Below are 16,117 nucleotides of genomic sequence, written 5' to 3'. Positions count from 1 at the left end.
CAAATTGTGTGTAGTGTCTCAGGCCAGATCCCAGTAGGTACAGGAGTGGGAAGGGAGTGGTCCTTGGATCTTTGTGAAGGATGCTGGGGTCCCTCCTGCAAGGTGGGGTGTAGTGTTGTGGAGGAGATCATCTTGGTACCCTTGTATCCTTATCAATGTGGTAGAGTCCATTACGTGGTAACTAATATTGGTTTGGCTAAGGGCTCTCATTGGCCAGTTGGACCTATTCAGGGGCATCTGAGACATGTCCTGGTATCCAGAGAAGTCGTAGCTGGAGAAATGAACGGACTCTGCTGCAAACAGACAGCAGTGCTGGGGTGTAAGTGGGCGTAGTGCAGGAGCAGGGACTGGAACAATCAACTCCAAAACCACAATCTCCAACACTTCAATGAAAGGCGATCTCCCTAAATGGCAGTCGTGGCAGTAGGGGTAAGTCCCTTATGGGACAGAGGCCAACATCCCTCACTCCTACCCCTAAAGTCAGAATGCTACAGTGGGATCTCATCACTGAAATTAAAGAACTGGAAATAACTATAGGGTGATCCCTTTTCTAACAGGGCAGCCTCTTGGAGCTGGACTTGAGTTTGGTTTAGACCAAATCTGCAGTGGGAGCAGAACCATGCTAGCAGCATCTCTGGTTAACAATGTGGGTAGCATGCAGGATTGTAGCACAGATTTTTTTACCCAGTGTCGACATGGATTCTGTTCTTGCCTCTGAGGACATGCTCTAACCACCAGCTTCCGTAGGCTAGAGCACCAGCATGTCCAAGAGCCCTGTCTGCACTATGTTATGAGAACCCTGTTAGCCCCAGACATGCTTGGACAGGATAACAAGCGAACCACTTCCTCGTGGATGTTTTATGGCACTTGTGTTACAAAATGATTCCTTTTAAAAAGTTCCAATTTTTCTGTAGGAACTGTTTTTCCTAGGGGAAAAAAAGGAGCTTCAAAAAACCCTCCCCCCCCCCCCCCAAAAATAAAATTGGGGGTAGGTGTGGGAATCGGTAATTTAAAAAAAAAAAAGTTCTCTACTTGCAACACATCAATTCCAGGGTGTGTGTTCTGGTTCACAGCATATTCTAGATGCGAGAAGCAAAGTGGACTGAACAGAGAACACCCAACCCCAAGTAATGCATCCCTGTTGACTTAAAACTGTAAGTGACGAGAGCTACCCATATTGTCCTGATCAGGACCTTGGAGCAACCAAAGAAACTAGAAAATCCATCTTGGGAGAGGACTTTGGGAGTTTAGTCAGTGCTGGCTGGATGCCCATGCAGTGCAGACATTATTAGCAAAGCCCATAATCACGCACCTCGCTATTGTGGCTCAGTGTGTCAATTTAAAGAGCTCCTGGGAACCTGTGTGACAGTTTTGATTGCTGGGTTGAGTCAGCCCGGCTGTATGACCATTCTACTGATGTGACTAAACGAGTTTCCCATTTCCCCTTTCACTGATTAGAAGAATCTCTGGCTTTCTAGAAGGCCTGTATGTGTGCTCCTTCCGCCTGGCTTTCCCCAGTCAGTGGGGGAAGGGGAGATACTGCAGGCTGCTGGGAGTTTATTGCTGTTTCCTGTCTTGTCTGAGCTCTTGTTCTCTCTGAGGTGATGGGTTGGGATATCTGCTTGTGTTCAAACCGGCTGCTCTTTGTGTTCCTGCCAAACACATCCCAGCAGCAAAGTGAAATTGCAGCCCTTCCCTCCCCCACTCCCCCCCCGGGCCCTCCCGAGCTCTCCTCATCCAGACAGAGCAGCGGGTGGAATGAGATGGAGGAGGATGAGTTAGGGTAACACTTTTAACAGATGATGATGGAAAAGATAGTAACTCTCCCCTTCCAGCACCGTCTGATCAGAGGAAATGCACATCACCCTCTTGCAAAAATGCATTGAGATCCATTCATAGCAATGCAATGCTGGCCTCGCCTCCCTCCCTTCTCCCCACAGCTCCATCCCCAGCAAACCGAGCTGCTTCCAGAGCAGGAAGGTAGCAGCTGGTGATAGGCAGGCTGCCGGTGTGCACCTGGCTTTGCCTTCCAGCAGTGACCCCGTCCCCAAAGCCTAGAAGCCTGGGGGTAACTCGGCTCCTCAGCACAGATGGCAGATAAGAAGCTGGAGGTGGGCAGGAAGCAGCGGCATATCCAGACAGGTGTTAAGAAGGAGAGGGAATGGAATTTGAAGATGATTGTTGATGAAATATCAGTTTTGTGTTGCCCTGTCTGGGTCTCTAATCCCTGGGGCCCGGTGTCCCACCCCCAGAGAGTGAGGGTAATATTTTGTCAGCAGAAAGGCAACCTCTTCAGTCTCTGCCTAGGGCCAAAGAGAGGGTTAATCCAGGATGGTCTGAGCCTGGGGGGGTGGGAGAGATGACTGGGCAACGAGGCTCCTGGTGAGTGGTTGTGGGAACAGTGAGAAGGGGAGGAGCACTCACCTTGGGCACTGGCCTAAGGAAATATGGTCCCCCTGCGTTCCCTCCCCACCAGCATGTGCCTGGAATGGGGGAAGTGGATCTGGAGTGGTGAGGAGGGTAGGAACATCAGCCACAGAGTAAAGAAACAGGGCAAACCATGCCCTGTAGGGTAGAAGCAAAGCTCCTCCTTTCCCTTTGTGTTGTGACTTTAGACCACGTTAGCACCTGAGGAGACCAGACATCCCAACTGTCCTGTGACTCTCGTGCCACCCTCTTTATTTGGGAGCGGGAGGTATACACACAGCCCCTGAGAAGATGAAACCGGGAGGTGTATCAGGGCCTGGCCTAGGAGGGGTTAAAACGTAGAAGTTCCCATTTGGTGCTTAGTGGTTTGGCTGAGGGTGGTTTCCACAGCCCCTCTCACCCCCTGATCACCTGCTTCCCTTTAGAGCTGGGACAGGCTAGGCCAAGTGGAGGGCAGGGTCAGGGAGAGTTCCTTGGCGGGTACCTCTCGAGCTGTGACGTGGGCTCTGCGTTCACTCAGCGGATTGGAAACACATGTTGACAGGATGAAAGGCTGGTCTCTGAAGGCAGCAGACTGAGTCCCGGAATCACCCCAGCGCTTCAGGGAATAAAATTTTACATTTGCAATAGTGAAGTTCTTAAAATGCTGATAAGTTTGATAGAAAACTCAGCAGAGCTCTGTCCTGGCTCCCTTTCTTACTGATCCTGGAGCTGCCTCGTCATTTGGCCTTAGACCAAGTGGGAAGGGGAGCTTGTTTTGCTCATGGACTTCACAAGCAAAAGAAGTGGCTGTTTGTCGGCCCTATGCTTCTGGGGCCTCAGCCTCTCATGCAGTCTCAGCAACTCTTGGGCCTGCTGAATATCACCTTCCAGCAGTGATCAGGAAACTGCGAGCCTGGGGAAGGTCCCCTGTATTGCAAGGTTGGCCCTGTGGATGTTGTCATCCTTGGAAGCAAGTGCGTGCGTGTGCCTGCGTGTGTGTCTTACTCCTGCTTTAGGATAGAAGGAGTGATGCATCATATGCGCTCCTTCATCCAGACGGGCTAGGATTCACTTGTGGATTGGGAAGAGGGGTGGCCAAATGGTAGGTTGATTATTATTAATTCATATTCCAGTAGTGTCTAGAGGCCCCAGTGGGGGATCAGGGTTCCATTGTGCTAAGTGATGTAAAACAATCTCTGTCCCCACAGACCTGTAATTACCACAAGTGTCAGGCACAGGGTTGCCCTCTTCGAAATATGGGCAGACAACTAGCAGTTGATGAACATGCTGGCAAATTTTCTTACAGGTAAAGCTGGCCAGGTGTCCCAGGTTATTGTGAACATACTGGTTTTGGAGGCCTGCCCTGGCATCCTGGGTGTTTTTTAAATGCTGAAATGCCCTAGACGTTATTGTACTCACAGGGTAGTTGTGTATGGGCCCCACGGCTGAGTTAGCTGGACTCTAAGTTCCTTAGTAAAGTGAAAATAGTGGAAGTGGAACTGGAAGGTCCAGGGGATATGTGGTTACCCTCTCCCCTTCCTCACCCCCACCCCCCCATGCTGCCAATACCTTCCCCAACTCCAGGACAAGCCCTCTTGCTACCTTATTTCCACCCCCTACCCACCAAACCCTCTTGCACCCCTTGTGAAATGCTCTCCTGCTCTGACCATCTGCTCCCAAAACCCTGATGTACATCCCCTCCTTCCCATAGTAGTATCCAGCAAGGTGTTTGGGTTTGGCGTTCAAGAATCTGAGCTCCCCCAATACACTGGGCAACCGCTGTCTCTTGTCCCTGAGGGAATCTCAAGACCCTGAGAAATTGCAATGCTCCCTCTCCGGCAGGGATATAAATATTTCTGTTCTGTATTTGGGAAAAAACAACAGATGATGTAGTTTCATCATATGATCATATGATGATAACACTCTTTCCATTCCACTGGTATCTCGGGAGGACGTTAAACAGAGCTACTAGAGTTAGAGATTTTTAAATCAGTAGGTCCAGATAACTTGCATCCAAGAGCTTGAAGTTGGCAGAGAAACTCTCTGGACCATTAATGTTGATTTTCAATAAGTCGTGGAACACTGGGGTAGTTCCAAAAGACTGGAAGAAAGCTAGTGTTGTGCCAATATTTAATGGGGTGACCTGCGTAATTATAGATAGGCCTGTCATGCTGACATCGATCCCAGGCAAGATAATGGAGCAGCTGATACAGGACCTGATTAATAAAGAATTAAAGGAGGGTAATAGAATTAATGCCAATCAATATGGGCTTATGGAATATAGATTCTATCAAACTAACTTGATTTTTTAAATGAGATTACAAATGTGTTTAATAAAGATAATAGTGTTGATGGAATATATTTAGATTTCTGTAAGGTGTTTCATTTGGTACTGCATAACATTTTGATATAAAAAAATAGAATGAGATAAAATTAATATGGCACATATTAAGTGGATTAAAAAGGTCTCAAAATATAATTGTAAATGCGGAACAATCATCTTGCCAATGTGTTTCTAGTGGGGTCCTGCCTGGATCTGTTCTTGGCCTTACACAATTTAACATTTTTATCAGTGACCTGGAAGAAAACATAAAATCATCACTGATAAAGTTGACAGAGTTTGCAGATGACGCAGAAATTGGGGCAGTGGTAAACAGTGAAGAGGACAGGTCACTGATTCAGAATGATCTGGATTGTTTGGTAAACTGGGCACAAGCAAGCAATATGTATTTTAATATGGCTAAATGTAAATGTATATATCTAGGATCAAGGAACGTAGGCCATAATTACAGGATGGGGGGGCTTTGTCTTGGGGAGCAGTGATTCTAAAAAAGATTTGGGGGCTCATGCTGGATAATCAACTGAACCTGAGCTCCCAATGCAATGCTGTGGCCAAAAGGGCTAATGGCATTCCTTGGATGCATGAATGGGAGAATCTCATGTTGGAGTGGAGAGGTTATTTTACCCCTGCATTTGGATCCGGTGTGACCGCTGCTGGAATACTGTGCCTACTTCTGGCGCGCCCCTCCACCCCCATTCAAGTAGGATGTTTATAAATTGGAGACAGTTCGGATAAGAGCCACGTGAATGATTAAAGGATTAGAAAACCTGCCTTATGGTGATAGGCTCAAGGAGCTCAATCTACACCTCTACCTTGATATAATGCTGTCCTCGGTGGCCAAAAAGTCTTACCGTGTTATAGGTGAAACCACGTTATATCGAACTTGCTTTGATCTGCCGGAGTGCGCAGCCCTGCCCCCCCGGAGCACTGCTTTACTGCGTTATATCCAAATTCGTGTTAGATTGGGGTAGAGGTGTATTTAGTTTAAGCAAGAGATGGTTAAGGGTGATTGGATTATGATCTAGAACGGGGGTCAGCAACCTGCGGCACACGTGCCAAAGACGGCACGCGAGCCGATTTTTGATGGCACACTGCTGCCTGCCGGGGTCCTGCCCCCCCGCCCATCGATTTCTCCTGCGGGGGCAGGAGGCAGAAGCTTGGTCATGCCGGCAGCCAAGCTCCCTTCTTCCCCCAGCGTGGTGCTTTCCTGCCCCTCCCCTCCTTTTCCTTGCCGCCGATCAGCTGATCGCCCTTGCGAGGAGGAGGGGAAGCAGAGTGGAGCCGAGCCACAGCGTGCTCGCTGCTCCGGGGAGGAAGCAGAGAAGAGGTGGGGACGGGGCCCTGGGGAAAGGGGTGGGAACGGGGCATATCCCCTCCAGCCCCCTGCCATGAGCACCCCCACGAGCCGAGCACCCCAGCCCTCTGCCCTGACACATGAACCCCCCCACACACACCCAGCCTTCTGCCCTGACCCCTGCACTCCCACACACACACCCAGCCCTCTGCCCTGAACCCCCCCACACACACCCAGCCTTCTGTCCTGACCCCTGCACCCTCTCACACACACCCAGCCCTCTGCCCTGACCCCTGTACCCCCTCACACACCTCCAGCCCCCGTTCTGACTCCTGCACCCCCCACATATCCAGCCCCCCTACACCCCATGCCCTGACTCTTGCACCCCCCCCACATCCCCACCCCCACCCTGAGCACCAAACAGGAGCTCCTGCACCCCCGGTCTGGGGTCCCTGCCCTGACCCCTGCACCCCCTCACACACACCCAGCCCTCTGCCCTGACCCCTGCATCCCCTCCACACACCCAGCCCTCCGCCCGACCCCTGCATCACCTCACACACACCCAGCCCTCTGCCCTGACCCCTGCAACCTCTCACACACCTCCAGCCCCCGTTCTGACTCCTGCACCCCCCCCCACATCCCCACCCCCATCCTGAGCACCAAACGGGAGCTCCTGCACCCACCCCCCACATTCCCACCTGCACCCCTGGTCTGGGGTCCCAGCTGCCGGCCCCTTGCCAGCCGGGGTCCCGCAGGCCCCGCTCAGCCCACTGCCAAACTAGGTGAACGGAACCCCAGGCTGGCAGCGGGCTGAGTGGGCCGGCGGCGTAAGATCAGCATTTTAATTTAATTTTAAATTAAGCTTAAACATTTTGAAAACCTTGTTTACTTTACATACAACACTAGTTTAGTTATATAATATAGACTTATAGAGAGAGACCTTCTAAAAAACGTTAAAATGTCTTACCGGCATGTGAAACCTTAAGTTAAAGTGAATAAGTGAAGACTCGGCACACCACTTCTGAAAGGTTGCCGACCCCTGATCTAGAAGTACCTACCTGGGGAACAAATATTTAATAATGGGTTCTTCAGTTTAGCAGAGAAAGGTACAGTATAACATGATCCAATGGCTGGAAGTTGAAGTTAGTCAAATTCAGACTAGAAATAAGGTGTAAATTTTTAACAGTAAGAATAATTAACTGTTGGAACAACTTACCAAGGGTTGTGGTGGATTCTTTGTCACTGGCAATTTTTAAATCATGATTGGATGTTTTTCTAAAAGATCTGCTCTAGGAGTTATATGGAGGAAGTTCTATGGCCTGTGTTACACAGGAGGTCACTGATTACAATGGTTCTTTCTGCCCTTAGAATCTGTAAATCTCCAGATGTCTTCAGAGTAGTGTTCATGTTCAGTAGGAGCCTATGTTTGTGTTAAAATCACATTGGATCACTGCTAGTGTACAAGTTGGGCCCCCACTGCTGGAAATGTCTTGGTCAGACCAACACTAGTTCCTGTCCTGTTTCTCCAAGCCACCATGTCAGAACTGTGGCTCCCAGGCCAGGCAGCTAGGGGAGGGCAAGTGGGGAACCTTTCAAGAACTGAACTTCACTGTGTAAAAAGAGTCCCGGAAAGGAATACACATCAGTGGGAGAAACAGCTATTTGAAAGGCTGATCATGCTGGGACTCCTCCATCGGAAAAGCAACTGGTCACATGGTGAGTCAGTGGCAAAGCCAGGAATAGAACCCGGGGCCCTGTCTGGAGGCCTCTGCTCTAACCACTAAACCACACTAATACGTGCTGTCTCAAAGTTAGATGGCTCAGTGTATCCCCTTTCTTTGCTGATCTTCCCCTTTTCTCTCCTTTCCAGGGAACCCATTGGAAAGAAGAAGTCTGGTAAGGACAATTTTTTCTTCTTTAATTTCAGCATCTCCTGCCTTTTGTCTTGCTGCCATTGTAACCTGTCCAGGCAGCACAAGTTTTGGAGGGTGGGGGGAAGAGTCCATAACACCAGCTTGTACACATCTATTGATCAGCTGCAGCACCAATAAGTGGTGGGAGAGAGGTTGGCGGTCATCATCTTAGGAGCTCCATCTCGAGTCACAGAAGTGGAGTGAGCCTCTCTGCTTGGATCTTTTCCTTCCTCTGCTCCCTAACTTGGTTACTGCTTCACCCTAGATGCTGGTGGGAGAGATTGAGCAAGGGATGAATGTGAACAGGAGGCTGATTTCCCGGCAGCCCATCAATGTGTTTCATTGCAAACCATTGTGAGCTCCAATTCTAGGCTCTTCTCTGCCTCCTGTATGGTGTCCCTGCAGGTATATAGGGGCCTCCAAAGATAATGGACTTCCCCTGTCCTTCTAGAGTGTAGTACATATAAGGGGCAGAGGGAATCCTGGTGGCATGGGGACAGTGGAACAACCCTCTTCCATTTCCCCCTTGCAGATCTCAGCATAGGGTTGTGCTGGCGCAGTTGGAAGGGCAGAAGGGGAATAGCTGGAGCATATTGCTCTCCACCTATTCAGGGCTACAGGATTGTTTGTTGTTGAGCTAACCATTCCCACCATCACCTTCACCTCCATGTTTATTTCCCCCTTCCCTCATGCTTTCTTTTTCCACCATTTTGTTCCTTCATTAGGGTTTATCCAGAGAACGGCTTCTTTCCTTCAGAGAGGTAGTAACAGCCACTCCCCGCTTGGGCCTTGCTCTTGCTTTGCCTTTCCGCTGGGCGACACCGGCTGTTTCTGTGTGGGGAAATCAGGGGCCCCTTGCAAGAAGCTATCTCACACCCCACAGCTCTGTTTTGTTGCTGGTTGACTTGAGGGATTGATGAGGGGCTGGGAAAAGAACATCCACTGGGTTTTGTGACTGTCCACTCAGGATGGAAAGGCCTGTACAACAGTCTCCTGTTGAGCCCTGACTACTAGATCTGAGCAGCTCAGTACAGTCTGTGCAGATTGGAGGGACTATCCTAAAGGTCTTCAGGCAGAGGACAGAAGCTTTGTTTTGGGCTGGAAATGTGGAGCTGCAGGTGCCAGTCAATCCCTGCTCCTGGAGAATTGGCCCGGGCGTGTGATATATTGGATGTGTTGACAGAGCTGTGTACACACACCCAAAGTCTTAGCTCCATCTTCTCTGTTCTCATTGGCTCTGAAGGGCGTCCCTCCAACACAAGACTTCATGGTGTCTTTCTCATCAGGTACCTACCATTGATTCTGGGCTTTGGTGCTGATGTCTATCATTCCTTTATCCTCCTTTTCTGCCTCTTGGTACACCTATAGCTTGTGCCTTTTCGAAAAGTTCCCAGCATCAGTTAGTCTGAACAAAGCTTCTGGAGGACTATTAAGAACTCTCCAGTCAAATATTGCCCTACCACGTGATGGCAGAGAGAACAGTGGCCCCCTGAGAACACAGGGTTTTCTTTGTTCTTGGGGCACGTCATGCCCTTGGTGTTATTTGGTACATTGCTTACTAGGATTTTAGCTACATAGCAGAGCACTATGGATGGTGGTTTCTCTTTTCTCTGGCTCTCACTGCCACTAGGTGCAGCTGTCTAAAACTGGACCCTACAGCATGGCTTATACAACTCTCAGGTGCCAACTGCAGGAGCCTTCCACTGCTCTTTAGTGTCAGGCCTTGGCTGATTCTCCTGTGGCAAAACAATGGGATCTGAGCAAAGTCTGCGCGGAGATTAGATGGCGGAAGCATAAGGTTGTGGTGTAAGCTTAGGTGGTCCTTTGAGTGGTAGGTGAGAGAGCGCAGAACATGCCCTGGTGTGGTTGGGGACAAGTGTAGGCTGAAACTGTGGTTTGCTCTTTTGCTAAAGCTGAGATAAAACTCAGTCTCACAAAGTCCTTTTACAGGACTGAGTGAGAGCAGCTGGCAGCTAAATGTGGGAGGGGAGGGTATTTGTATGCAGTGTGGAATCAATATATTGTTATTTCACCCCAACCCACCCAGACAGGACGAACCTTTTGGTCTTGGGTAGCTTTGATTGAGAGTGTGTGCTAAAAATAGCAGCATAACCATGGTGGCAGTGGGCTAGCCGCCAAGTACAATCCGGTCCACAGGACTCAGGTGGCTAGCCTGAGCCACCACCCACACTGCCATGGCTACACAGCTGATTTTAGCACACTTGCTCACTCAAAGCTAGTATGTGTACATCGACCCAAGCTGGAAATTACACCTCCAGCTGCTTTGTAGACATGCCCTTAGTCCCACGGACCCAGTGAGAGTCGAGGACAATATCTGGAGTTGGGGCTGAGGGTGCAGGGGAGTGTTTCTGTGGTTGAATATTCCCTGAGGGCAGAGTAACAGCAGCCACCTTAGACTCCATGTCTGTCCGAGCTGCCAAAGGCTTTTCAGTTAGCTGCATTAGCAGATTTGCTCCACCTGCTGCTGCGAACCCACCAGCAGGGCAGGTTTATAGGCAATGCCATTATGGTGCAAGGATTAGAGAGGCAGTGATTTTATAGTCATCATTAACCTCTTGAATTATACTTGCTGTGCACCAGGAGGGGAAACTATTGGTTGTTTGTTGTGGCACCTGCTGGATCACAGCCAAACTCTGATACAGCAGGAGAACTCTGACTGCACCCATGCAGACATAATTCCATTCCCGTTCTGAAGGCCTGAGGGCTCCTAGATAATGTTCTGTAACAAGCAGGGGAAAGATGCTTGTGTCAATGTAACTTTAAGGCCTGGGGATGCCTCCTGGCAAGATTCTTTTCAGAGACCATTGTTGATACCTTACATCTTCTAGCAGGGGATGGACCCTTCCCTTGTCTCTGTTTTAAGGGATCATTACTTTAAAGATCTTTGCCCCTCAGGTCCATTAGCTCTTGCTGCTTATCCCTTTCCTACGCTGATCCTGACTCCACACACAGCAAGAAACAAAGGTGTTGCTTTAATGCACATTGTCCCTAAGGAACTAACAACAAGCTGCTGGTAACAAATTCTCAGGGATAGAATTGTTTTCCAATTGCATATTTCTCTGAGGATAGTCAAGAGGTGTCAGCTGCCCTTTAAGGTAACATTAAGAAGAACAATCACTCCAGGGCCTGTGGCAGGAACAATCCATGTTTATAAACTGGATTTTCGTGGATATAAACAAATGTGCTGTTAAATGGCCGGTGGTAATGTGCTAAATCCCCTCAACCCTATTTGGTGAATGAAAGGAGTGAGTTGCTCAATTCCCATTAAAAGTCAATGAGAGTTGGGCACTGTACATTATAACCCCTTTGAAAATCTGTTTGATGGCCTGTGTGCTTCAGGAGGTCAGGCTAGATGATGGGGGGCACAGGAGGACTCCGAAGTCTGATTTTGTCACTAATTTGTTTGTGTTTAAACTGTTTTACAAACCCCTTCCCCCAACACTATTTTTTTAAAGCTTCCAATAGAAAATCTTTAAGTAAATACACATTCACCTGTAAGGTGTGTACAACCCATACACTGCAGCATTGGGCTAGTGCTTGAGAATCCGAAAGTGAAATTGACATTTTATATCTATATATTTTATATATATAATACACACACACACACACAAACACGGTGGAACTCGTCTAGCAGATTCTCAAAGGGCTAGTAACGTAGATAAGGACATTTGGATGTTGGTTTTATTTTTAAATTATTCTTAACCTGGTCATGTCTCTTTAATTGTACTACATGTTGTTGTATTACGATACTGCCTAGAGATCCCAACCAAGATCAGGGCACCATTGTGCTAGGCGCTGTACAAACAGAGGAAGAGACAGTCCCTGCCTGAAGAGCTTCCATCTCAATAGGCAAGACAGACAAAGGACGGCAGAAGGAAAACAAGCCAAGCCCTGGCATGTCCACAGTGGAGACCTTTCAAGACTATTGATCAATGGCAATTCCATGTGATTTTTTTTTCTCATTTCCAGCCCTGATGAAGTTGCTGAACAAATAAGAGGGGCAGCAAAGAGGGGCTTGCCCTTCAGCATGTTCTCTGCATAACAGCAGAAAGAAATCACCACTGCAATAACCATGACATTCATAGACTCAGAGATATTTAAAGTTAGACGGGACCTCTGTGACCATCTAGTCTAACCTGCATCACACAGGCCAGAGAACTAGTGGAACTGATGAAATAACATTTGCACAAAGTGAAGCCAAAGGTTTTTTGCAGGGGAGCAGGCGAAAGGGTTTAGCAAAAATGCCTATTTTGCCTTTTTTGTTTCCGGTTTCCATTTGGAAATGGAAGTGTCAAAACACCATGAGATAGGTTCTGTTCTCAGTTATGACATCTCAGGGCCACAATGGGCATGGGCTGGAAATCTCTCTAGCAAGCCTGTTCTCATTAAACTTCCCGCCTGTATTGGCAAGCCTCAGTGGTTCGGGTAAATGTCCAAACTTCCAGCCGAACTGATCCACCACAGCTTTTGAGGTTGACTGTCACTTTTACGGTAAATGGTGCTGTGTCTGGTTATTGGTGGCCTGTCACTGGAGTGAACCTACCCATTTAGCAGTCCCTAGGCTGGTAGCTGGCTTGCCGTGTGTTTATATCCTAAGCTGAACATAGCTGGGACTTGAGCTAGGTGAAGACAACAGGCAGTGCCTTACAAGAGGCAGCTTCTGCCTGGCCCAGATGAGAGGAGCTGTACTTATCTCCCTTAGAACTCATTCTCTTGGCTTATCTTTAAACATGAGCACCACAAGCCTGATCCAAAGACTTCATTGAGCTCTGGATCAGGGCCTGTTGATCCAGTGAGCACCCCCTTACTGGACCACATGCTTGTGGCAGTAGGTGCATTGGAGGCTGTTCATGCAGCACTTGGAAGGTCTCTTCATTCCTTGTTACAATTATTTGGCCCACAGTTCTTTTTCAAACTTTCTTTGTACCTTAAACTTTCTCCCCAGGCACACACCTCTGGGTATTGCTCCCCCATCTTAAACCATAGATCTACTGCATGGTTATTTCTGAGACCCAAGCTTAGTCATGAATAGGCCGTTTTATTGTTAACTCAACATTGTATTTTTGTGGTTGTGGATAATTACCCCAAGAGAAGGAACTGCTGGAATTAACTCCTACCTCTTCCGCCAGTAGCTGTTTACTGCTTTCTGTTGCTGGTTTAATAGGTATGGTGCAGGTGCCAGAATTGCCTGTTGAAGCTGCAAATAGCCCCAGAACAACGGATGTAATTATGTCTGGGGAAGCAGTGTTCTTCCCTCTCCTGTGTGCCTGTCCTCAGTGGCTAGGTAAATCCTCTGTTCAGTTTAAAGCAGGAACCCTTCAAAGGAGCAATAAGAGCAGGAGAGGACATGGGTCCAGAACTCAAAGCACACTCAGTTCACTTTGGAGGGTTATTTTTAACTCACCCTGGCGACTGCCTCCCGTTTTTGTCATGGAGGAAGCTCTAATTAACCGTAACTGAACCTCTGCACTGCCCTGCTCACCTGGAACGCTGCAGATAGCTGTTTATAGTATGACACATGGAAAATTGCCTTTTGTGCCTTCGAATAGGACTGTCCTAAAAATACATCTTCCATTTAAACTTCTGTTATAGCGGTGGCTTCCCAGAGCAGGCTTTACATGTTAAGAACCTGGCACTGAGGAGTTGCTTGCCTAGTGATCATAGCCTCCCAAAAATTTGGGATAGATTAGACCTAATAGGTCTCCGCTATCTCCACCTTTGCCCTCCAGCTTTGGCTATCGCAGGATTGTTCCCTACAGTATGTTCTCCCTGGAGGGTATTCTCCAGGCTGTTTATTGTGTTCGGTTTTAAACTTCTCAAGTGGTGGGTCTCCCATCACTTCCCTTGGGAGGTAATTCCAGTCTAACTGGTCTCAGAAGTAGGATCCTTTTCCTGATATGCAGCCTGAATATTTTTGTGGCATTTCATCTTAATCATGACGTTCACTTCTTACAGAATTCCTTTTCCTCACGGGGATACACACCCTGCTGAGATTTGCAGATGGTCATCCTATCTCCTTGTAATGTCATAGCCACTCTACTGAAGCAATAAGTGTCTAGGATGTATGCCTCTGGAGGGGTCTTTCATCTGAGACTTGAGGACAATAGCTGGAATATATGCAAAGCCCCTCAGCAGGCTCGATCTAAATTCTATGACAAGACCCCTGCTTTTAGCAACACTCCAGCTATAATAAACAACACTTACGTCGCACAGTTCCATTTCCAGAGCACTTGGCAAATATTAATCCTCACCACATCCCGGAGAGATAGGAAGTATTATCTTACAGGTGGGGAAGCTGAGACACAGAGAGGTTAAATTATTTGCCTGAGGCTGCAAAATGAGTCTCTGGCAGAACCAGGAGTAGCATTCAGGAACTCCTAGCTTGGCTCCTTTTTTTCAGTTCTCTCGACCACAATGTCTTACTCGTTAGAACTGTCTCCACTCAGATAACATATAGGCAAACAGCTGTGCCATTTATGTGGGTAGAATTTTATGATATATAAGGACAAATTGGGTTAGTAGAACTCCATTCCAAAATGCAGCTGATTTGCACCATACCCACGTTCCACAGAAGGAGAGCTGCACTGGTAATAAATACCAAGCAATGGCAGTGGATCTGTATCCAGAGCATTTTAATAAATGAAAAGTGTTTAAAAAATCAATATAGCTTTGCACTCTCTTGCCAATTCTAGTTACATTTTTTCCCCCACATGATGCATTCCAGCCTCCATCTGCTGGACAGACTCAATGCATCTTAGTTTATACTGCCCCCTAGAGGCTGAGAATCTTCTGAGCAAGACCAAAACTTTTCTGCCTTTGTCTTTCTGCAGGGAGTGGGCATGATGGATTTTGGGTTTAGTTCTTTTGGTTGTAACTTGTGTTAATATTCCATTCTATAGCTGGCAGGACTCTTCTTACCATAGTGAGCATTGCGCTCTCTCTCTATCCTGTCTGTACTTGTCCCATGTCCAGCAGAGCAGGAAGATGCTTTGGAACATGAGCAAGCAGGCACATGTTAAACTGCAAGGCCAGCTGAATTCTTGGGTTTTTTAAAAATCCCTGTTTGCTTAAGCTTCATCCTCCAGAAGTGCAAGCTCAGAGCTCCTGTAGTGCCAGATGTAGTTACCACAGGAAATAACTCCACATATTTTACTTTGGCCAAAGGCCATGAAGGACAGCAGCAGAGACCCTGCCGCAGGGTGTGCAAGTTATACTGGCTAACAATGTGCAGGGCATAGTGCAAACTCTCCTGCGGGCCTTAAGCTCCCTACACATACCGATCACATTTGGCTGCGTTTTCCCTGTCCAGCATGGAGAGTTGAAAGGCACTAAGCCTCAGGTTGATTTTCATTTGAACCACAGAAGTGCATGGTGTTTTACAAACGTACAAGAGAACAGAGTCCCTCCCTGCCCATGAAGTTTCTGATGTAAAGGACCGATCCTGTAAGCCTTCAATGAGTGAGTCCTTTGGCAGTTATGTGCATAGAGGGCTGACTAGATCAGGCCCTAAACGAGACAGCTACTCACTCATGACATCACAAGGGGAGGCAATGGGAAAGGAGTTGGGTGGGAATGGGCAGAGTGAGGCATAGAGGAGAGGGAATACTTTCCCCCTTTCTTTTTCTCTGTCAGTGAGTTGTCTTCCTTGCATTGTCTTTGGTTATTTGTGTGTATTTTAAATAAGAATCTACTTCAGACAGAGGGCAGGACTTGGAGGTGGAGACTAGTGGTGAAAAGCAAACCAGGAGAATGAATCTGTGGAGGGACTTTAATGGGGAGAGACATGAGGCAGTCTCTGAAATATATAGGGTTAGGCAGTAAGGCAAAGGAAAGGGAGGATCTGTTTTGTCCTGTGGATGCTCGTGAAGCTGCTATGTCCAACCCCCTAGGTCAAGACTTTTAAAAGTGAGTTGTGAGTTTGGGTAACCAAACTGAGGCACTGTAAAGGGCCCTGATTTTCAGAGGGCAGATGCTCAGCACTTTCTGAAAATTGAGCCTTTTCGGGGATGTTTCAACTTGGCCCTCCAGAATCATTAGTCACTTTTGAAAATCTTGGCCTGTAGGTGTGCAGAACTATATGGGACGCCCCATCAGAACAGCCTCTCTTGGGGTATTTTGGCATTTCTGTCTGGAACCAGG

At 47.9% G+C, this 16,117-nt stretch overlaps 1 protein-coding gene across 1 annotated transcript in view; it reads left to right on the top strand.

The window, feature by feature from the left end:
• Window positions 1–16,117, top strand: part of SH3PXD2B (SH3 and PX domains 2B) — a 119,662-nt gene that overhangs the window by 88,088 nt on the left and 15,457 nt on the right. The window contains exon 6 of the mRNA XM_026658053.1: window positions 7,915–7,940. Within this exon, the coding sequence (XP_026513838.1) occupies window positions 7,915–7,940 (26 nt within the window). The remainder of the gene's footprint in view (window positions 1–7,914; window positions 7,941–16,117) is intronic.

This window comes from Terrapene carolina, unplaced genomic scaffold (genome assembly GCF_002925995.2).
Source record: "Terrapene carolina triunguis isolate 2854851 unplaced genomic scaffold, T_m_triunguis-2.0 Scaffold395, whole genome shotgun sequence".
In the NCBI taxonomy this organism is placed as follows: Eukaryota; Metazoa; Chordata; order Testudines; family Emydidae; genus Terrapene; species Terrapene triunguis.
This window is presented reverse-complemented; position numbering and strand designations above follow the sequence as displayed.